At 38.6% G+C, this 25,094-nt stretch overlaps 1 protein-coding gene across 1 annotated transcript in view; it reads right to left on the reverse strand.

The window, feature by feature from the left end:
* Positions 1 to 1,318: 1,318 nt before the first annotated feature.
* LOC105060648 (26S proteasome non-ATPase regulatory subunit 13 homolog B) overlaps positions 1,319 to 25,094 on the reverse strand; it is a 38,383-nt gene continuing 14,607 nt past the window's right edge. The window contains exons 3-6 of the mRNA XM_010944438.4: positions 19,852 to 19,932; positions 14,257 to 14,453; positions 14,001 to 14,100; positions 1,319 to 1,979 (exon numbers count right to left, since the gene is read on the reverse strand). Of these exons, the coding sequence (XP_010942740.1) occupies positions 1,794 to 1,979; positions 14,001 to 14,100; positions 14,257 to 14,453; positions 19,852 to 19,932 (564 nt within the window). The 3' untranslated portion in view covers positions 1,319 to 1,793. The remainder of the gene's footprint in view (positions 1,980 to 14,000; positions 14,101 to 14,256; positions 14,454 to 19,851; positions 19,933 to 25,094) is intronic.

Consider the following 25,094-nt stretch of genomic DNA (forward strand, 5'->3'; position numbering starts at 1 on the left):
GGAGAACTTACTCTCTTCCAAATCTAAATTTGAAGAAAGAAATTGAAAAATAGGTATGTGATTCGATCATATATTTAATTTCAGCATATGAAGTAGATTTTTGTGTTATATGTTTTATGCATGCATGATTTAAATTAAAAGATGTTTTAATCTTCTATTCTACTATATTATTTAGAAAAAAAAAAATTTAAATACACATACATGTCTCGACACAAAATTTCAATAGAAAAGGACGTTGTAGTTAGAAGCTAGCATAGACAAGGTGGAGAGCATATTAGCCATCATACCTGTCAAGTGTGAGCAAACGACTAGCCTTGTCCGTGGGGGTGCAAGGGGTGAAGATTTCACCATTGTGACTCGCATTGGCCCATTATTGGCAAGTAGATAGTGTAGTTGCCGAAAACTTTGCTCCACTCACCACCCCTACTTTTCTGTCCTCACCTCTTTTCCACCACCATGTGATGCTGTTGATGTTTTGTTGATTACACTTTCTCCACCAAGTGGGAGAAGTTTGAATTTTGAAGAGAAGATCACGTTAGATCACAACCAGATGAGTACCACCAACGCTCAAAAGTATCTGAACACTATATTTAGATCCTGGATAAAAACAGATGATCTTTTAGCTAGCAACCCCATAAATTAGTTATTTCTAAACAAGTCATGACCTCAATAATTTTCTTAGCACGAAACTTCCACCCAAACAATTTATATCAAGGGTGTTTTAGCTCTAAAAGAAATTTAAGCTATTTAAATTATCATGTAATGTGCGCATGATGCTACCTTGTTAACGAAAATCCGGATCGCATTGAATCATGATAGTAAGAACCCATTTAAAAATTTCTAAAGACGAAAGGGTGTGAGTGCAAACCGACCAAAGTGGAGAGTGAATATATTCTGAATACTTCGATGAACACAGAATGCAACATACATAGCGAATCTAACAAAGTTGCTCTTGGGTGCACAGGTAAGGCAAGAAAAGGAAGACTTTTGCTCATCTTCTTTCCTTATTGATCTGGTTCAGCAATGTATATGGATACTTCAACAAATGCAAGGCAACACTATCGACTTAGATGGTGATTTCTTAAATTAAAAGGAAAGAAGCATAAAGTGTTCAAACAGAATACGAATAACATGCCCACTCACTGCTCCAATGGTTCGCTTTTGTTTATAATTCAAATTTTTTGACTGCTTCAAATAAGCAGTATAATTATAAGGCGGAATGCTAATATGAAGTTCTCAACCCTGATGATTAAAATATGGAGGTGTTGATGCCAACAAATTGAATCACTGATGCACCATTCTTATCTAATTCTCAGTCTCCATGCAATTTTAAAAGTATATAAAAATGTATATTGTTGTTCCAAAAATAAATTCAAATAATTACAGCACATGGATAAGTATGATAATGTTGCTAGTGATAATGATGGTGATGCTTGTAAGAAAAACTGGCCAGCATTTTCTTGCACTGTCGTCAAAGCATGCACTATTCCTTCACATGAATGTGCAATGACCTGAACTCAGAAAGAATAGAAACATTCACCAGCCCGCCTTTTTCTGTTCCCTGCTCGCTACTTTGCAAAGATGTATCTTATGTTTTAGCACTTTCTAGAAATTGAAAAATACAAACCAAATACAGGTACCTCAGTGAGCATAAAGCTGCCACCCCTCTCACAAAATTTTTAAGATAGGAAGGTGCAAAAGAGATAGGGTTCCAGAGCAGGGAGCCGCTGCAACATTCGTTGTTTTGGTCTCCTTCTGCATAACAAATTGTTAAGAGGACTACGAAACACACATCATGAAGCCACAAGGTCAGGTGTCTCTGCTTCAACCGACAACAAAGCTGTATGCACCTTGCCCAACCAATTATCTAGACGATCTCGCAAGGATTTAATTTGCGGTATCCCCAAAACCCTAGGCTGTACCCATGAAACATGGACTGTCCCCTCAACCTGATCAATAATGCCTTCAATAAGATGAACCTGCATAGAAATGTCTCATCATTAACATTACAGTGGTGGGCAGTAAGTAGCAACAAAAATCAATACAGAAATTTTAATAATGACAAAAAATGCAAGGATTCAAAAAACTACTTGTGTTAATGTCAGACATCTGAATTATGTTGAAATTTTAGTATAGCACATTTTAGATGAATAGGCCAAACTACACATAATTATAAGAGCATCAATAATGTAATTCGATAAATTTATAAACCATCCTTTAGCTTGGGAAATTGTTTGCTTGCCTAAAGTGCAGGGTGGATTGGGGTTACCTTCTTTAATACACCTTAGGCATAATATATTCTGTAAATTAGCTGCAAAGTTGTTCTGGATTCTTCCTCCTTATGGGCTAAATTAGTTCAAGCAAAATATCATTTTTCTGGTTCTTGAGTGCAATATCATAAACCTAGGCATAGCTCTACTATTCGGGTAAAGATTTGTAATGCTAGACATGAGGTGCAATTTAAGTTCCAATGGTTGTTGGGATTTGGTGATAAAATTAATGTTTAAGCAGATCCTTGGATGTCTATTATTCCTCTTATTGCCTCCCCTACTTTAAATATCGATGCACAACGTCTTAATCTATCAGTGGCACAGCTTATTACACCATCGAAGACTTGGCGATTGGAGATGTTACAAGCTTTATTTTTTGCTGAGATGATGACACCGATTCAAACTATATCCATTCCTCATGGTATCTGGTCGGATCAGCTGATTTGGAGGTCTACTAAAATGCTTTCTGTTACTCTACATGATATTGCCAAGTTATTCCCCATTCAGCAAAACTCGGCCCCTCCTATTCCTTGTGCAGCCATTTGGAAAATGCCTCTTCAACCTGGTGTTCAAACATTCTGGTAGTGACTTGGATGGGAAAGATTACCATGTAAAGAGGTTCTTGCTCATTGTGATATTGCCTATCTTTATTCTCAAGACTATGATCTTTGTGTCCCACAAGTTGAGGACTGCACTCATGTAATTGTTACGTATTCTTTTGCTCATGCATGTTGGAGTTTGATGTGCCAGATATGCCAAGTTAGGTTTGTACCTCTAACTTTGGTGGAATTGTTTGACTTTATGTCAAATTCCTTGATAAAGAAACGAAAGAAACTGCTTGCTGTGCATTTGGTATGGCTATTACGGCAGTTTAGATGTGACAGAATCTTTAACCAGGTACAGAAATCTTCACAACAACTTATTCACAAAGCACAGATTTTCATTAATGCACTATTTACATCCAATCTCTCTACAAGTGTGCCAGTTAGGCACTGGAGTGGTTGTACACCTTCTGCTTCTTCTAAACTTTCTTCTGCAATTTTGTCGTGGCTATCTCCTTCCTATGCAAACTGAAAATTAATTTTAATGCATCTGTATTACCTGACAAAGCCGTGACAGCCTATGTAATAAGAGATCACAATACTCATGTTATTCGAGCAGGAGGTAAACTTTTGTCTTCCTCTTCTGTACCTCTTGCCGAATTGAATGCAGCTTGGTTAGGTGTCCAGGCAGGCTATTCAAGAGCTTCATGCAACTAATATTTGGATTAAGGTTGATTTGGCTACAATCATCTCTTGGATAACCAAGGATTCAGCTGCAGTCGCTGCTCACCACCCTCTGCTTAGAGATCTCTGGTATTGGAAAAACTCTGCCAGTTCTTTTAATATTTCTCATACTTATCAGGAAGCTAATCAGGTGGTTGATTACCCAGCTAACAAGGCACTTTTGGGTGATTTTGTGTGGTATTCCGTGGATGACTTTGATGCTACCTGTCTCCATTTACTTCAAGCAGATGATTATGGCATTGGGTTTCCTAGGCATAAGTAATCTTAAGAAGCCTCTTTCTTTAGCTTGTTTGTGTTGCTGCAGTTGCCTTTCTCTGCTACATGCTGACTGTTTCAGGGATGCTGTTTCAGCTTGTGGAAACAATATGATGATTACAACTGAAACTTGGTTTGATTTCATTTGGTGGTTTTCCATACAGTTTTTTAATTTCATCCGACTCACCTTCTATCAGCTTTTACAGAGTGGATTGGGAGTTAGATATTTCAATATTTCACTTGCAATGTTGTTCAATGCCCATCCTTACCATATCAATGTTACAGTTTCGGAAGTCTATGTAACTACACTTTACTGCTGGTGGTCCTTTATCACATGTTCTACTTCAACCTACTGTCAATAATTGGATTTCAGTTCGGCAGGCTCCTCACATTCATTATTAATAGGCTCAATGTTTCTTACTTGCTAGTCCAACACTATAGTCTGGAATTTCTTTTAAATTGCACAGTTTGAAAACTTACACTTCACCTAAGGTCTTCAATATTCTAACTGTTGCAGTATTATGTCAACTCTTACAATCAACACTGCTGCATACTGTACTTCAAGTAAATGCCTATATTACTGATCTGGGTAATATACTGGGTGCTCAGTTATTCATCAGCCCATTATACTTCTCTTTGCTGCAATTCTGGAAGGAAGTGCTAGCTCCAGTATCTCACACATCTACCTGGAATCTTATACTTTACTCTTCTACTGTTGACTTTGTATTTATCTACTTTTGTGATAATGTTACAGGATACTTTATTTTTGTATATCTGTATCTTTTCTCTGCTTTGTTTTGGGATACTTTTGTTGCTCCTTGGGCCAACTGGTTGGATATGGCCCATTCTTTTGGGTTGCACGGGATGTATGCTTTTATGTGTTAATATTAATACATATTGATTTCTTACCAAAAAATAGATTTATAAATACAATAAATCCAATTACTTGGAACGTTTTTACAGATCCACTAGGCATGTGTTGTCCTCAAAAGCTACCTCTACCTTCAAATCAAGTGTGTTAATAATCATTGAGTTCATTCATCCCTAATAATCATTGAACAAGCATGTTAATAATCATTGTGCTCATTAATCATAAATAATCATTGGATTCAAGCATAGGCATCCGAATAACATGATTATCCAACTGCTCAAGCATGATCAAGTAGAAAAACATCATTATCAATTAGTCACCTCACCATGACAGTACACTGCATAGGCATCAAAATGGTGTGATTATTCAACTGCCCAAGTTTGCTCAGGTAGAACACATCATAATCAATTAGTCACCTAATCATGACCAGTACACATATATACTTGGGTTGAGCACATTAACACAAGGCAGTAAGAGAAACATTTGTTGCTTCTAGTGAGAACTAATGCACAGAAACAAATATGGGTAGGTGTAAGATCAAACTCTCTCTTCGACCATCAGGACCAGGAGACAAGCATGCCAAGATGCTTACTGGCTGATGGAGAAGAGTGAGAAATCTCATGGCTTGGGGTAGATATGTGGGCATACCACCGCTGTTGGATTGGCCAGAAAGAGGATAATGAAATGATGATGATGATGATAAGTGATATGGATCCAAGTGTCTGGAACTTCAAGAACTTCTACTACCATCACACTGCTCATTCGAAATAAGAAAATATAGGGTGTAACCCGAACCATCGAAGTACTCTATTGGTGCTCCTACCAGTAACATAGAGTCGTACTAGGAAATAAAAGGCAAGGAATTTAAAGATAAAGGTGAAAATAAAAATAACTTGAAGATAAACTGATTGCATTAATTATCAATAGGATCTCTTGTTCCAATTACAATTTATTATTTATACTAGAAGACAAATGATATGGTAATCACCCACTCCAATGATAGTAGCCCACGTCAAGCCTCCACTTCTAACAATTCTGACAGTTCATGTTAATTGCCGTCCACTACTCACATTTACCATCATGGGCAGATCTTGGATCATCTGTCAAACTGATTATCACACTTAATCAACCTATATATCCTATTGCAATTTCCTTGCTCGACGCACTCATAATAGTTTAACCCGGTTGTTTCTCGGCCTATAGACTACACCTTCAAATCGGCTAAGCTCTCCCATACAGCACTTGCTCAGTCTATCAAGTGACACCCTCTTTAACTCCTTGTTGAGACTACAAGAAAAGTTGCCTTATTTGGCTCAAGGCTTGGAACCCATTCTCAGATCACACCCCGAAGCCCCCACATGCATGATGATTCCTAGATGTCATGATATGGCACAAACAATATCCATCACATACCATTGACTGCCAATCAAAAGGATGATGAGATGTTCTGGATACCACATGCGCTAAATTTACTGCCGACATTCAAGCATTTGAAGTGAATAAGCCTTTTGGATTCCCACACTTTCAAAGTATTCTCCTCCTTGGCTTTAGCTCCAGTCAGCACATCTCTTCTTCCACGAATTGTCCACATCTTGGTAAGACAGTTCTTTCTCTGATTAGGTCACTTTTAAGGCACCACAGTTGATTAGAATCTTTCTACAACATGGTTTTGTATGGCACCAATGTCTTTCGAAAGCCCTAGAGAAGTCATCTCCTATCATCATCCTGTAACAACTCTTATTTTCTTACGCCTCCTTGTCTGCGAGCTCCAGTGTCTACTCCTACCCTACAATAAGATAAGCCAAGATCATGCTTCACTTCATGCTCCTGCCCATAGAAGGCAAGAACAACTTGAGCATTCCGAGGTTGCACAGTCTATAGACCTTTCAATACTGATTCAGGAACCCTCTAATCTTACATGTTAAGCCCTCTTTTTAAATCCCAGGTACCAAAATCTGTTTCTTCCATCTTTCCTTGTCACCCTAAAGAATATTTTCTTTATGAGAGGCCGAGGTGGCCGAGGTTTAATACCTTGATCAGGAAAAAAATCCCAACTATCATCAGCCATGGTCGACCCAGTCTGACCTTTGAAACCAGTGGTTCGACCGTAATTCTTAACAGATGTTACTTGATTCTTTTCCTTACAGTTTCCCTCCCATGGCTAACAGACCTTTACTTCTCAGTGTCTTGTTTTTCTAGTCTCTTTTGACCAACTCTTCCCATTTAAATCACGGCATGACTGGCCCAAGCCTATTAGACTTGTGTATCCTTTTTAACCTCAAACTACCCAATGAACTATTTAGTGCCAACACCCCTGTTAAGGTCTAGAAGGATGATTTCCGCCTGCCTCCGAATAAATTAGTCAGCTACAACTTCTATACGCAAACATTTCTCCATTGTACCGAGCTATCTCACACCAATAATATGTTACCTTTCCTCTGATCTAGATCTGTAAATACCTGTTAACCTCTCAACAGGTCCAAGTAATCAAAGTGCACTTTATGTTGATTATAGCCCCAAAGACTGTCCAGTAGCCCTAACACCTATTATTTTAGCCTATATATTACCTCTAGATGTTAGAGATGTGAAGGTTCCATTTGGTTGCTCCAAATTTGGCTATAAACCTACTTCCCAAAGATTTGTCTGCCTATAACTGATGTGGCCGACACCATTCCCATTGGTTATCAATATGCTCACCTCAGGATCCATTTCTTTCACGGAGTAGTTCAAATTCTTCTATGAAGGTGCCTCTCATACAAGCATAAATCTGCGATTTCCTTTCCTCCATTCTCCGAAACCTGCTTGGGCTAGTATTCCTGTAAGCTAATGTAACCCCAGAAGAGGTCGAAGCTATGGGACTTCTCTAGAAGGACTTCCTAATTCCCAGATATCTTTTCATTGGTGCAATTATAGATAAATCAATAACAAGAACTTAGATGAGTATTATTCTCCTAATTTCTTTGCCCATCAATTTGATTTCATCCAAGGTATCCCTTATCTGCCCTCTATTCTCTGAATACTTCACGTTTTGATTGGCTACTTATTTTCAAGCCACATCTGATTGCATTTTTAGACTTTTTTCATGAGCAATCATGCCTAGACTATAAATTTGTCCCTCTTGACCTTCAACATACCATGATTGGAGAGTTTATACATTAGTAGGACGCTCACATTACCAACGTTCATTGTGAGAGTGGCAACATCTTTAATCATATCGACATTAGCTCACCTCGCAACTCAACAATAGATGTTCCTTCTGGTTCACAACCGATCAACAAAAATCCCCATCATCATCTATGAGCAAGACTTAGGCTCCAGTCAAGGACAAAGGTATTTATATTCTTCTAACTGAATTGAGCCGATATATTTAAATACACATTTGCAATCATATATGACTGATCTTTAATTTTACAACCCCAACGACGGCTCCCCTAGTTTGATTAATATCAGCCAAGGCTGAAGTCTCCAACTCGAAAAAGATAAAGGTAGTGATTCACAAACCCAAGAGGCCAAGACTACTCCTTCAACTTCGCTTCTATGAAACGATAGAGTGAGATGTCCAACAAAGATAGGTGGGACCACATCTTCCAAGTCCACCATAAAATTGGTCACTTAATGATGCCACCAACATTGCAGACTTGCCGCGGGCCAAGCCTTGAGAAGATATGATCGAGTTAACTCAACCTTCTTGATCTCCCTAACTTGACCACCCTCAAAAGCCTCAGGCACCGAGGCATCTTTTGGTCCGCGCTACCAATACAATGGCCCAGATTCCCTAAATCAATGAGTCCAAACCCATATTCACTCCAACTCCAACTACATCTCCTAAAGCACCACTTTACATCTCTTCGACCATTAGTCATGAGACTATTTATCTCCTTTTTCTAAGGCATCCCTTTTTTTATTGACTTGGACTCTTTTAAAGGGCCTCGACAACCTCTCCATCTTCCTGTCTCTGGTCAGTGCTAGAGCTAGGTTGTTGGCTCAATCAGTTGACACTTGGATCGGCCATTCATCCACTCTTGACACAACTACAAAGGTGAGGATGATTAAGAAGTCATTGCAGCATGTTATCACTACTTCCATCAATGAACCCAACTCTATGGCACTCAGCCTATTTTTTGGTGAACCAGGCTATTGACCTCCAAGATAGGCTAGCTAACATTTCTCACGTCCACCATCTATTAGCAAACCTGACCAAAGAAGACACATTAACATCCTACACAAATGAACTAAAGATTGAAGTCACTACCTCAGAAGAAGAAATCAAGCCCACCCTAGACACATGCACATCAATTCAAGATAAACTTCACCTCCAAAAGGGCCTGACTGTGTCCCTTGAAGCACAACTGATCAAAGCCCACCGAGAAATATATCTTTTAGAGGATGAATAAGTTGACAACGAGGAAAAATTCCAAACCATTGGATGAGGCTCGGCAACAATTAGAGGCATGCAAGTCCCAGCTTCCGAATATCCTTGCCAGGATAGACACTTCCCAGCAAATGTCCAAAATGCTCTAGGATGAGTGGGAAAGGATAAATTTATTGTAAGAGATCTATAAAGCAAAGTCCAAACCTCGATAGTGAGGCATTTGGATGATATCATTATTTTAGACTCTTAGACAAAACCTAGTAATAGAAAATTATCTTTTCACCAACCAATTCAATATTGTTCCGCATTTTATTCTATTTCCGCTCTCAAACAAAACTTAACTCTCCCTCAATCTTTTAGAGAATCTTTACATAGCACTGAGATCCACATTATCCATATTCGACATGAAAATCCTTGACCATCCAAATGATTAAGATCCATTCCATATAAAATCTACAAAAATTGCTGAAATGATAATGGCCCCCAGTATATGGCTTCAATGCCCACATCATCTGAACAAGACATCATGGCTTTCTTCAACATAGTTGCCCTTCAGCTCTTATGACAAAGGTGGTGAGTATCGTAGGACCACAGCTTTACCCCCCATACATGAAGGGGCAGCTAATTTCATTGACCGAAGTATGAACAGCTTCCTCAATCCAACACAATCTCTTGTACATCATTGATACACTTTCCCACTTTACCTTGGTTTGAGAACTCCTAAGGCTCCACTAGATAACATTCAGCCTCATCTTCTTAACAGGTCAAAACCAGATACTCAGATTTATCGAAAACCTGGTGCTTCTTCATGAATGTGGATAGGCCGATACACTTTTTCCACAAGTTTGGTCTACCAATCTTACCACAATATGCGTCAAAGCAAGCTATGGCTGATCATTCTGATCTTCAATAACAAAAACGAGCCTTTCAGCTCATTTTGTAATCAGCTTCAAAGTTTTCCTGTTTCATTCTTCAAGTGGTTGGAGCACAGCAGCCACTTGGCATGAAAACGCCTCCAATAGGCCACACCGAATCTCTTCCAGATAGGGGTGAAGTTGCATGGCTACTTCCTATAGAAGATCGATTGATAGATGGGTCGCTGTTATCCGGCAAACATCTATACTCGTCAACTATATGATGATAGCTGCACAACAAGGTCCCATCGGGCATGCCAAATAAACTTATTTGGCCCAAATCTCTCTTCAATCATCAAGAGCAAGAGACGGGCATTCCACAAAGCTTGCTGGCTGATGGAGAAGGATAACAAATCTTGTGGCTTAGGTTAAAGCAGATGCACAAGCAAACCACATATGTTGGATGTTGGAAAGGGGTAATGAAAAGACGATGATTAGTGTGAGTTTAGGTGCCTTAACCTTCAAAAACTTCACTAATATCACACCGCACGTTTAGAAGAAGAGAAGATAAGGTGTAGCTGCAGCTACAATCAAAGTATTTTACTGCTGCTACCAAGGATTGCCGAACCATCCCGAATCGGATGGTTCAGGGCATCCGATCCATCCCGACAGCAAATTAGGAAGGTTCGGCCGAGAAAAACAGCACATCAAAGGAGGGAGAAGGAAAGAGAGGGAAAGAGAGAGAGAGAGAGAGAGGAGGAGACGAGACAACGCCATTGGAGGCTGGCGATGACCCATTGAGGCCGTTGGAGGGCTGAGGCCTCCGCAGCTCGACATTGCCCAATAAAGCATTTAATCAAGCAAGAAAGAGAGAGGAAAAGCAACAATACCGGAGGAAGGCACAGCCAGCAGAGAGGTTGCCGGAGAGTGCCGGATGGCCGCCGTAGTCACCAAGCAATGAAAAACAACAGGCAGAGCCACGACCACAGAACAAGAGCGACCAAGCCTATTCACTCGTCGGATTTTTTTAAAAACGAAGATGAATAGTGAAGCCGGCAATGGGTTTGCTGGCTTCATTTAAATGAATCTGGCAAACCCATTGCCGGCTTCACTATTTGAGGATTTTTCTAAAAAAAATCTAAGAAACAGTGAAGCCGGCAATGAATGTGCCAGCTTGACTATAATCGAGGTTTTAAAAAAAAATGCAACATGGATGGTCGCCTCTGTTTCACGCTTGCAGCATCGAAGGCTACAATTATGCCATCCAGCGACCACGATGGCCAGCCAGAGGCCCTCCGACGGTTTCTCCGATAGCTTTTCCTTTCTTTTTTCTCTCTCCCCTCCTCCTCCCCTCTTTCTCTTTTCCTCCTCTCAGTTTCCTTCTTTGTGTCGGTTCACATCGGTCCGATCCAATATCAATCCGTATCGTCGGTCAACCGGCACGAACTCCAGCACCGAATCTGCCAACCTTCGCTGCTACTGCTAGTAATTTAAAATCCTACTGGCAAAATAAAAGCAAGAAATTTAAAGATAAAAAATAAAAACAAAAATAAATTAAATTAATTTCAACGATTGATGAAAGTATCCTTTGTTCCAATTACAATCTATTATTTATATTGAAAGACAAATGATATGGTAACTGCCCCCTCTAGCGATATTAGCTCACGTCTAGCCTCCACCCTTGACAATTCTGGCAACCAATGCTGACTAACCTCCACTACTCACATTTATCACACTAGTCAAATCCTACATCATCTATCAAACCAATTATCGCACTAGATCTACCTCAATCCTATTGTACTGCCCTCGTCTAGCCTTGCTCATAATAGTTTATCATGGTTGTTTCTCGACCTATAGACTGCTTCTCCACACCAAGCTACCTTCAGGCTGGCTCAACTCTCCCATAGGTGCTTGCTGCTTCATTCTATCAATTTGACATCTTCCCTTTTAACTCTTTGGTAAGACCATACGAAAAATAGCCTTATTTGGCTCAAGACTTGGAACCCCTTCTCATATCACATCCCTGAGCCACCATGTGTATGATCATCCCAAGATGTTAGGATGTAGTGAAAACAGCAAGTTATGAACAAGCATATTTTGATTGGCATATAGCCCTAACAATGCATATAATATCAACACATGGATTCCACACCATATGAACATTAAACACCAATGAAGTTTAGTATTTCTAACAATCATGGCATTCATCATTTCTTGTTCACATATTAAATTAAATTTTCATCTTGTTTTATGTGGCTTTATTACAATTGTACTTAAATCTACACAAATTATACATAACGGGCTTCTCTCCCTAGGCCATGCAATAGCTACCACATTTGTTGTTAAAAGGCAAGTTCCCTTTATATTCATATAACTTAAAAACAGCAATCTTGTTAGGAAATAGAATGAAAAAATTTACAAGGCAGAAGTATATCTATCCTCTAAGGTAGATGAACAAGGTCAAAGTAAAGATGTATTCCAACAAACTTTGCAGCTGGTTACCATTTAAGATAAGGCCACCACTGCATTTCATCACACCTCTTGAAAATGGTAAAGGTGACACTTCTAGCATAGTGATGATCTCCAATGCTATTTCATTGGGATGTTCGACAGCAGAGTTCTAAAAAACCAGTTTCCTTTGTCCATCCAAAATGTGCCACACTAAGCAAATCCCTTGCCTTTGTTTCATTTCCCCAGTAAGTTTGCATATACATAGACCATTCCATAGAGGAAAGCCACAACTCCCAAGAAGAATTCAAATCAAAGAATAGCATCGGCATACCATAATTGCCTAAAAAATTGACAAAGAACATACTCTTGAACCTGCATTTACATGCTAATAAATTGTAGAGTTCGATCTCTAGGAACAGAAGTACATGATACACTGTGCATTCATTGATGGGACCATGCATGACAAGTTTTTTCTTGTTCCCAGCTTAAAAAGTAAAAGGTATTGCTGCCACATTGATGAAAACCAACGAGTTATTGATGTCAACTTGGAATTACAAGCATAACAACAAAGATGAGAAGTTTCAACAAGAACAATCATAAAGAAGGAAATAAAGGTAGTCTGATATGCCTTTTTCCCTTAACTTCTATAGAATTTGTGGTAGTCCGCAAAAGGTTCTATGATTTACACATGCATTCCTTGAAGAGGTGACTAATCATAAGGTCTGATCCAAGGTTCGCCATCTCTGTACTGGACCCTGTATTAGTACTATCCTATTATCGTGTTGGTATGTGGTTCGATACAGCACGAAATGGTGTACTGAGTGTTGATATTACGGTATGGGGTGTACTGGGTGGTTCAGCCCAATATGGCATTCCATGGTTTGATTTGTGTGTACTTGTATATGCTAGTATAGTATTGTATCTGACGAGCTGTTATGAGTACAGTTCTAAAATGCATCGATTGGAGTTCAAATATGGCAGTTAATTGGCCAATTCACTTGGTATACCGGGATCACCTTTGATAACATGCATTGCAGATATTATGGGTTTAGATATGGTAGTCAATTGACCAATTCACTTGACATATTAGGAATTATTTTTAATCATTTAACCAATGCGAAGAAGACATAAAAAGATGCAAAATGGTCAATAATTGTTCTACTAGTTAAATAACCACAATAAGCTTCATTCTTTCCATCTGACTAAAGAGCATCCTAGTGCAGAAGGCTCCTGCCACTAGAAAATCTGGCGTGGGTTAGATGTACACAGCTTATCCTCATGTGTGAAGATGTTCTTTCGGAGTTTCAAACCCATGATACGTAGGCCACAATAGAGCAACCTTACCATTAGGCTAAGGCTCGCACTCTCTTTCCATCTAATTACGTAACATTAAAATATGTTTTGGTGATTTTCATTGCTCCATGTTAACACACCCAGTTCTCTAAATAAGTACTAAAGCTGTCTATGATAGAAGGATGTAATGCACACATAAAATCAATTAAAAAACCGCACAAATAATTACACAAAATTCAGAAATAACTTCATGTTCTTCTAAATTTCACACAATCACCAACCTAGAAATCAGCAACAACAAATACAGAATTGCTTATTGTAAGAGAGTTTGCAAAATTATAAACTCACCGAGAGGCTTTTCATGAGAAGGTATTCCACATCGTCTATGGAAAGTGTAGTTCGTTCAGCTATAATGCTTAATGGTATGGTCCGATCTTCCGAAGGTCGGCTGCAAGGAAACAAGAAAGTTAACCTGGAGACAAGCTACAGTAAAATGAGCGACTATGAAGAATGATTATAGAAGACTGTGCACAGAAACATCCAATTTCTACCTAATCTTAAGCTATAAATTCAAGCAGAACTGTAATATCAAACAGCATCTTACCTAAAGATGATTTCCATCAAACAGAGTATGTTTATTTTTTCCATTAGCTTCATCTGGTTTGCTACCAATGCAGGTTGTGCATTAAGAGAAGTACTGTGAACATGACAAAGTTCATGATAAAGAGCTAAATTGCCAGTGTTGAATGCCTGAAGTATATAGTAAAGCCACTCCACTTTGGTTCCAAGAAGACAATTTATCTGCAAAAAAGTAGCAAGCTCATCATGCATGACTAAGGTGCATGTGAAAACAGAGAAATTGGAAGACAAAAAGCAAAATGGTGACAATGAAATGCATCCATGATTAAGCACAGAAGAAAGTATGATCAATATATTGGCAAACAAATACACAAAAAGCTAGAAGAAATGCTTCTGACTGCAGCACACATCACCTACCTCAAAATGATCTGCAAAGAAATATATAAAAATGCTTCAGAAAAAATGAAATTATAGCAAAAAAGTAAACAATTTGCAAGAAATTTATTATCAGATGCACTGCAAACTTCACTCCTACCTATGAAAGCATGACACCTGCTACTAGAATGACAACCTTAAGACTACCATGTAGAAAATCTCCATATTATTAAGAATCAATACAGTGGCAAAAATAACAAGAAAAGAAATGGTTCCAACACAATTTTTAGGTACAATCTAACACAGTTGAATGGCTTATCTATGTTCCTACAGCAATTATAAAACAAAAGTGAAATTGAAGGTCCTCTTTTATCTTCCTCTTTAAAACAAAACCATAATTATCAAGCTTTATTCCAATAAGTGTTTGTTTTGCAAATCCTTCTTTCTTCACTTCAACTAATGCTACATCAGTTCTCACTACAAGATCTTCGAAGCCCTTTTGTTTTTTTCTTTTATTTCTATTTTACATCTTTCCCTCCTTTTTCCAAAAGGTGATGCAAATGTGAGTCCCTTAACAGGGTCCGAGACTTCATTAGAGCTTTGTTGCACATGCTTACATCAGTTCTCACTGCAAGATTTTTGGTGCCCTTTTGTCTTTGCCTTGATTTCTATGTTACATGTTTCCCTCCTTTTGCCCAAAGGTGACACAAATCTGAGTCCCTTAACAAGGTCTAAGATCTCATTAAAGCTTTGCTGCACCTGCCCATAGCCCCACACAATCTCATGCAAATCTCTAGTTTGTCCTTGACCAGCGTAACTCCTATGATTCCTCCAATATGCTCACTTTAAATTTCCCCCATCCCCCTCTTTGCATACCACTCATCAACTTTACAAACTACAATCGGGCATATGCACATCTTGAGCAGCTTTTGAAGTAAATATGCCTTACAATCAGCCACATGGTTTTCATGAAATCCAGTAGTCCATCTGAAGACATCTACAAATCACCTCAATAAGATAAATATGCTTCCATTCACCAGCCGAAGCTCCATCTAGGTTCCAATTGGTCACAATTAAAGAGTAAAATAAAAGACAAGTGAAGATAAAAATCACAATTTAAATCTTCGCAATAAAGGACAGATAAATAAATAATAAAACAACCATCCTAGTGTCCAAAGCTTAGGAAATTCTAAGATGCATTCATCGTCCTATAAGCAACATGGATAAATAACTCCAAAAATTCAATTGTGATAAAATTACACTTAATTACATGAAAAAAAAATATTCTGAGGGATTTACAGATGCCCAACAATGATTTCCATCAGGCATAGACAGTATATACACATGCAAGAAGATGTTCCACATATCAAGTCTCCAACCACATTTACAAGAGGATATACTGAAATCCATGCACAAACTGATTGTGGTTATTCCAAAATCCATTGACTTCCTCTTCACGGCTGTACCAGTATAGGGGACATCGTACAGTCAAGGTAGTAAAGCATTTAACACCCATTAAAAGTTTAAAAACAAAAATAAAGCAATACTCCCTGGTCTGTAGATTACTTTGCCTTCCCATAAGCACTTCACATGCTTAATAATAAGATAGCGACATTAAATCTGTTTGGAGATTTAAAAAGCTTAAAAAGCATTTTCTTGTGTTTGGTAATGCCAATTAAAAGGTATTTCAACATATGTCACAATTTGGCTTGAATGAGAACCTAAAAAAATTGCTTGTCTTATGCTTAAACGGGCCATTGTCATCTCATATTGCATTTGTTCCCTCACTCCACCAAGCAGCCAAGAATTCAGGTCCCAACGGGATGTCTCACGGGACACTGGGATCAGATACCGTCCCGTATGTTGGGACAGGACTATCCTGCCATTGTCCCAACATCCCAATCCTGATATCTTGGGACATCCATTGTCTCAAGTGTCGGAATGGAGTGGGAGAGCGGCACATCCCGCTCCCAGGGAGCAAACCAGGACAGCCCCGTCCCATGAAATTTAAAACCTTGCATATAGCTAACCAAAACAATAAATCAGCATGGTGTGTCTGTGAAGTAAAACTGTTAAAAATTTAAAGGTATATATATACATATATGTATGTATATGTATATGTGTGTGTGTGTATATATATATACATATATGTATCTACATGTATATGTGTGTGTGTATATATATATATACATATATGTATCTATATGTATATGTGTGTGTGTGTGTGTGTGTGTGTGTATATATGTATATGTGCGTGTGTGTGTGTGTGTGTGTGTATGTATAGGTGTGTATATATGTATATGTATATGTATGTATAGGTGTGTATATATGTATATGTATGTATAGGTGTGTGTATATGTATGTATAGGTGTGTGTATATGTATGTGTGTGTATGTATGTATGTATGTATGTATATGTATGTATATGTATGTATGTATGTATGTATATGTATGTGTATGTGTGTGTATCTATGTATATGTATGTATATGTATGTGTATATATGTATGTGTATATATATATATATATCTGTATATGTATATATATATATATGTGTGTGTATATATATGTGTGTACATGTGTATGTGTGTGTGTGTGTGTGTGTGTGTGTGCATATCCTCCAAAATATGCCTATTTGCATGTGTACCTGTCCAAAAATACTATTAGAATGTGTACTTTTAAAACCTTTTCTGTTCTTTTTTTTTTTTCCAATTCTTTTCTTTTGTGCGCACGAACCTGCATGTGTGAGCACCTATAACCTTGTGGTTAGCCCATCATCATGGGTTATCAAAATATAACCATTTTCATGCCAGAAGACCAAAATCCCAATAGGTATATGACTTCGAACTACCTGATGTAAAGGGTTGTGGGCAGGTTTTGGGGAGTTTCAATTGGAAAGGAGACGTATCATATTGCCATAGAGGCATAGACTTGACCTCAAAGAAGGCTAAGCCCCCTAAGGTCAGCCAGGGGAAGGTGGGGTTTGTGCCGTTGGGGATGATGGAGTGGAAGGAAGGTGGTGAAAGCATTGGAGCCCCGGACAGCAATAGCTTGGATGACAACACCATGGGCCACAGTCATGTGGAAGGTAGTGAAAGCATTGGCAACCTGGACAAGAACAGCCTGGATAATGAGGCCATGGGCTGCAGTGAAGCGGCAAGCAAAATCGAGGACAAATAAGGGGATCAAGCTGCCAGTGGCATCATCTTTCATTGGCTAGTTGGTGGAGTAGGCGGTGGAGGAGAAGAAGCAGCACTAACCAAGTTTCCAAACATCAGTAAGTGGGTCACACCATCAGTAATTAAACCATAAATGGGGTCACACCATCAATTAGACCATAAATTGGCCAAACTGGTAACAGCCCTAAAGACCCAACATCTACAAGTGTTCATCCTGCCTCCAACCATCTACCTCATGTAGGCCAATAGCAAACAAAGCCTGCTCATCTCTTCATCATCCTGCACAGTTTCCAACCCACCCAGAAACCACTCTAGCATTAGGATGAGAAGTTGGAGGCAACACCATGCAAATGAGAGAAGCACAAGGTAAACTCACTTATGTCCAAACTCTAATCTAATTTATGCCCCCCTCACCTGCCCTGCAAATTAAAAAAATAAAGAAAGAATCTCCTTCATACCAAAGATATCTTTGAGGCTTCATTCTAAACAAATAATATATTATGGCTCATGTTTTTCTCTAACAAAAGGGTTTAAAAAAAAAATCATCTAGATCAAAAATCAAGCATTTTTTAACTTAACATTACCCAACTCCTATCACTCTTGTCCAAATAACATCCTCTTTATTCACTACACTAGGCACCATAAGAGATAGCCTTTCATTAGCATGCATCAGTTGATCAAAGACAATGAATCATTTATGTAGTATTAAAAGCTTCAAACACCTCATCTACACAGAATTCATCATGTTCATATGCAATACTTGTAAGCATGTAAAATCATCCCAACAGGTACATTTTTCTAAAAGGTTGTTAGATACAGTTGATTTTGCAAGGTCTATGATTTACCAAAATCAAATTTAGTTATAAGACTCCAAATAATATTAACTACAAGAAAGGCACTGAACCTTATGGTAAAGAAATTGAAACAAAATAAGGAAACCACTACCAGAACACAACCACAACTATAACCCCCAGATTTGGTCTAATAGACAAAGCTAGAATCCCACGATGACAAGCCAACCATCTATATTATTTCCCTCTAACAAGCATTGGTATTATGCTCCCCTAGGAGTTAAAACAAAAGATCAAAAACAGATTCAATGATTCTAATTCTCATTTTTCAAATTTGAACCAGCTTAATTCCATTCCTAAATGAGTTTCTTAGGAATCAAATTTACATAGACAGTCAGTATTTGAGTGAACATGTGAGAATCTTAACCTTTCCTCCAACAAATAAACAGAAGAATTATTTCCCTCTAAAAAGCATTGGTATTATGCTCCCCTAGGAGTTAAAACAAAAGGCCAAAAACAGATTTAATGATTCTAATTCTCATTTTTCAAATTTAAACCAGCTTAATTCCATTCCTAAACAAGTTTCTTATAGGATTCAAATTTAGATCGACAGCGAATAACATGTGAGAATCTTAACCTTTCCTCCAACAAATAAACAGAAGAATTATTGACACCCAACCCTTCTTTTGGTGCATTGTTTGAGTACGATACAACAAAAGCCAACTCTATGCACAATCTTACCCTGGTACATGGAAAAAAATCTCCAAAAGATCTCCATCTTGTCAGCAACATGATATGCAGGATGCACAACAAGACAAATAAACATGCACAAATAACTTTCTCATATGTACTCTAATTATCATTATATGTAACAATAGCAAAAACTAACATTTGACATTGGTTCAGGAAACATAAGACACACACAAAGACACAAAGAAAGTTAGAGAAAAGCAAAACCAGCCCTTCAACAGTGGTTCGGGAAAATAAGAGACAATCTACTTTTAAAGTTACCAAAATCATCTAGGGCCACAATATGTATTTGATATCATTTTATGCCACAACAAGAGAGTGCAAAATGATGGATGACTTCTACAGGTAAATTATGCAGATGTCAACATAACAATCACAAGAAAAATGCTAAACATTTTCTAGATAAAAGCTTCACTATAAAGATATTTACACCAAATGAAAGAGATAAGAGGCATCACAATTACATATAGGATGCAAGGTTTTTAAAGGGAAAGGATATAGAAATATATTAACAAAATCATATCTTACAATTGGATGGGCTAGCAATTCACCAAAATTATATATGTTATCCCCCAACAAGGCAGAAAGAGACAGGTCAAATGCCAAATCCTGACAATAAAGAAATAGCAAGTGGCTGTTAGGGAAGAATTATAAACCACAACTACAACTATATTAAACTTCCAAACTTGTTGTAAGAAAATTAAATTTTCATAGTCAAATGCATTAAACCAGACAACAAAAGGGATAACAGGTGGTGATATGTTCAAAATCATGGACCACAAGCATAACTAAATTAAACAACTACAAAGATATTAACATGAGGATTAAACATGTTCAATAAATACAACTAGATCATAATCTGCAATTTATAGCATCGCATGCAAAAAATTGTAAAGAGAATGACCACAGGTCAAAAGCATGGCAGCATTGTCTAAAAACTTAGGAAGGAACGGTTACTTTATTAATAATTGAGCATCTTCAACTATAGCCTCAATGGTTCTCGTAGACCTCATGATTGTTTACTTAGACCAACCACCATCTTTTGTTCCTAAGTAGGGGTGGCAATTTTTGAACTAACCCAACCTAACCTGACCCATCTAACCCAATCTATTGGGTCCATGGGTCTGGTTCGGGTCAACCAATCTCCACTTACCAGCGGGTCAGGTTAGGATCATCAAGGCTCCTTAACCCAATGAGTTGGTTTTTTTTCCCTTTTTTTGCATTTTTGTGTGCTTGGGGGGAGTATTATATATGATATTTATAGAATTTCTAAAAGCAAATAAAATTGGATTGTCGTACCTATGAGTAAAATACCATATAAAATTCAAGAAAAGCAATAAATAGATGGGAACTGTTTGTCTTTTTCTTGAGAAATACTAAAAGGCCAAACCTAATGAAGCCACACTAAATAACCACACCTTTTGGTTGGCTACCAGGAGTCCATTTCTTTCTCAGAAGAGAAAGAAACTAGCTTCCCGGGGCTTATATTCCAAAAATACCCCTTCATACCTTGGGCACCATGAAATAGCGCCATCTTTGCTCTCCCAACCTCCCTACAAGTACAAGCTCTTCTAACAGAGATGATACGTCAACTCTCCACCTAAAATTCCATTAAAGCCAGGACACTCAAATCACATGAAGAACTCAATCCCGTTTCATGATCTAAGATCAATTGATGTTGTTAGAAAGAAGAAAGCAACAAAATCTTCGTTCTTTATTTTATGGGCAATGTGCCCATATTTATAGAGAGTACACCCCATCTACTCCTCAAGTACAATATAAGATAAAACATAAATCCAATAAGTGATTATTCTCAACACTCCCCCTTAAACTGGGGCATATATATCAAACATGTCTAGCTTGTTACAAAGATAAGAAAAACGAACAGCATATAAAGGTTTGGTAAACAGATCAGTAATCTGCTCCTGAGTAGTAATGTGAGGAGTCTCAACAATCCCTGACATAACAATATCCCGAACAAAGTGGCAGTCAACTTCAATATGCTTGGTTCATTCATGAAAGACTGAGTTGCTAGCAATGTAGATAGCAGCTTGGTTGTCACAAAACAGCTTCATCTGCTTTGTGTGAGAGACACCTAAGTCACGCAGCAGCGATCTCAGCCACATAATCTCACATGTGGTATGAGCTATGGCTTGGTATTTAGCCTCAGCACTAGACCTGGCCACCACATTCTATTTTTTACTCCGCCAGATAACAAGATTGCCTCACACATACATGCAATAGCCAGAAGTGGACCTCTTATCATAAACTGACCCAGCATAATCAGCATCGGAAAAGGCCTCCACCCGAAGGTGACCACGCCTCTGATACAATAGGCCTTTTTCAGGAGATCCCTTAATATGCCTCAGAATTCTGATCACAACTTCCCAGTGACATATCTTTGGTTGTTGCATGAACCGACTAACTAAGCCAACAGCATAAGAGATGTCTGATCGAGTAACAGTGAGGTAGATCAGTTTTTCAACTAACCTACGATGACGAACTACATCATGGAAATTTTTTGCCTTTGAGTTCCAAAAATCAGGTTGAGTCACAATAGGAGTTTCAGCTGGTTTGCATCCCAAAAGACCTGTCTTTGTCAGTAAGTCTAATGCATATTTTCTCTGGAAAAGCACACACCCTTTTTGCTGAATGCAAACTCTATGCCCAAAAAATATTTAGATTGGCCTAAATCCTTTATAGCAAATTGCTGTTGCAGGTATTCTCGAACAATACAAATGCCATTTTTGTCATTTTCTGTAAGTAAAATATCATGAACATAGACAACGAGAACAACAAGACCAGCAAGACTCTGTCGAATAAACACAAATTGATCAGAGTGGCTTCTTCTGAGACCAACAGCCCAAACAACTTTGCAAAATTTATTAAACCAGGCATGCGAACTCTATTTTAGACCATAAATAGCCTTCTTGAGTTTGCACACTTTCTCCCCGAGCAACATACCCGAGAGGTTGCTCCATATACACTTCTTGTAGATCACCATATAAGAAGGCATTTTTAACATCTAGCTGTAACATCTCCCAGCCTAAGTTAACAGCAACTGAGAGAACAATCCGAACAAAGTTCAGCCGAGCAACAGAACAGAAGGTCTCAAAGTAGTTGACGCCATAAGTCTGTGTGAAACCTTTTGCAACTAAACACGCCTTATACTTATCAATAGAACCATCAGACAGATATTTAATAGTGAACACCCAGCTACAAGCAACTGGCTTCACCCCAGATGGTGGAGTGACGAGATCCCAAGTACCACGAGAAATGAGAGCTGCCATTTCTTCATCCATTGCTGCCTTCCACTTAGGATCAGAGAGAGCTTCCTAAATTGTCAGGAATAGCCCCAGAAGATAGAGACAAGGTAAAGGTGCGAAAAGAAGAGCTCGAATGATCGTAAGAAACAGTATCAACAATGGGGTAAGCACTGGACGTTCTCTTTCCTTTCCAAACAGCAATAGGAAGATGCAAATCAGAAAAGGGATGAGTGGATATCGGAGCTGATTGTACATCACTAGATGGCGGATCTCCAACAGAGGTTGACAACGGCAAGGGCTGATCAACTCCTTGTTCCTTATTGCACCGAGTGTACACCTGCACAGGTTTTTGAGGACGATCCTCAGATGCATCATCATCCACAAGAGGGAGTAGGGAAAGAAGAGGAATGTTGTGAGACAATGTGTCCGATGCAATAGAATGTTTAGAAAAATAAGTTGTTTCAAAAAAGGTGACATCAACGGGGACATAAAGGCGACACCGGGATGGGTCATAACAGCGGTAACCTTTCTGACTATATAAATAGCTAAGAAAGATACATCGTATAGAGCGAAGAGACAGTTTGTCATGACCCGGTCCCAAGGCGTGCACAAAACAGACAACCAAAGATTTTGGGTAGAAGAGGAAAGGGTTCCACAGATGGATATAAATAAGAAAAAGGACTTTTACAAGACAGAACTGAGGATGGAACCCTATTGATTAAATGGCATGCCGTTGGAACAGCATCTCCCTAATATTGCTTTGGAACAGACATATGTGACATTATCGTTCAAGCAACTTCTAGGAGATGTTTGTTTTTTCTTTCAGCAACACCATTCTACTGAGATGTGTAAGCATATAAAGACAGATGGATAATGCCCCGAGAGCTACAAAAACACATAAACAAAGTAGACCGGACATATTCTATAGCATTGTCTATATGCAAAACTTTAATAGAGGTGGAGAATTGATTTTGCACTTCATTATAAAATTTTTGAAACACACCACAAATTCTGAATGATTCTTCAATAAGAAAAGCCAAGTCATTCTTGAATAATCATCAATAAACGTCACAAAATAATTAAAGCCCAAGAGGGCAGTGGTAGGGCTAGGATCCCAAACATCAGAGTGCACAAGATCAAAAGGAACAAATCGCCTATTATTTTCACGAAGAGGAAAAGAGATACGATGATGCTTGCCTGACTCGCAAGCCTCACAATCAAAATGATTCAAGGTAGGGGGAATAGAAACAAAAGGAGATAACTTGGCTGGTGCAAGATGCCCAAGCCGACAATGCCATAAAAAAGGAGAATCTGCTGTCAAAGCCTTCGATGCCACTACAGGAGGTGCATAAAGATAGTATAGGCCGTCAAATTCAAGCCCTCCACCAATCATCTTCCTCGTCTGGAGATCCTGAAAAACACAATAGGAAGAAAAAAAGATGACTGAACAGTTACATTCATGAGTTAGACTGCTGATTGAAAGAAGACTAACAGAAAATTTAGGAACAAATAAGACATCATTCAACGTACGAGATGATGAGGGTTTGACTATACCCTTGTCAGAAACATTAGATGGCGATTCATCAGCAATAGAGACAAGAGCTAGAGATGATGACAGGTGAAGAGAAGAAAAAAGAGAGGGAGTACCTATCATATGATGTGAGGCACCAAAGTCAAGAATCCAAGGGTGACCTTGGATGACAGTAGAAGCGCTACCTGATGTAGTGGAGATAGCATGAAGAGATAACATTGTACGCTGGAGAAGTTGCTCATATTCGATCTTTGAGAGAGTCACAGATCCATCCTTAAATTCATTAATTGCAGTAGAGTTTGCCACTTTGGCCTCAGGACCTAAATTAGAAGTCGCCTGTCTTGGCCTGGGGGCGTCCAGTCGACCAAACTTCTGCCAACAGTGATTACAAAAATGATTATGTCGACCACAATGGATACAAGGTGGCCATGAATTTTGCCGACCACGGCCACATCCGCCACTTCCACGTCCTCGACCACGGTTGGCAATGTGTGCTGAATGTTCTCTCCCGCCAGCAACAGATGTGTCACTGCCCGAAGAAGATGGACTGACATGAAGCACACGGGACATCACACTAGCCAAGGAAGAACAGGATCAGAAAGAATATGGGAGTGGACATGGCTGAGCGAGTCATCAAAACCAGAAAGAAACTTGGCAACAAAATTTTTTTCTCGTTGAGCTTTCGCAACAGAGATATCCACAGAGGATGATACACTTGAAGCTCGTCCAGGCGACCTTTCAGATCTGCAAAGTATTCATGAATGGATCTGTCATTCTACTTTAAGGCAAAGATTTCTCATAGAGCGTGTAGATGTGCGAGACATTCTTGTCATCAGAGTACATCTGATGCAGAGCTTCCCACATCTCCTTTGCTGTTTCGAGAAAAATAATATTGGAGCTGACATAAGATTCCATACTATTGAGAAGCATGGTCATAACAAGATAATCATTCAACTGCCATTCAACAAATTCTT

This window comes from Elaeis guineensis, chromosome 16, assembly GCF_000442705.2.
Source record: "Elaeis guineensis isolate ETL-2024a chromosome 16, EG11, whole genome shotgun sequence".
NCBI classification, from domain to species: Eukaryota; Viridiplantae; Streptophyta; class Magnoliopsida; order Arecales; family Arecaceae; genus Elaeis; species Elaeis guineensis.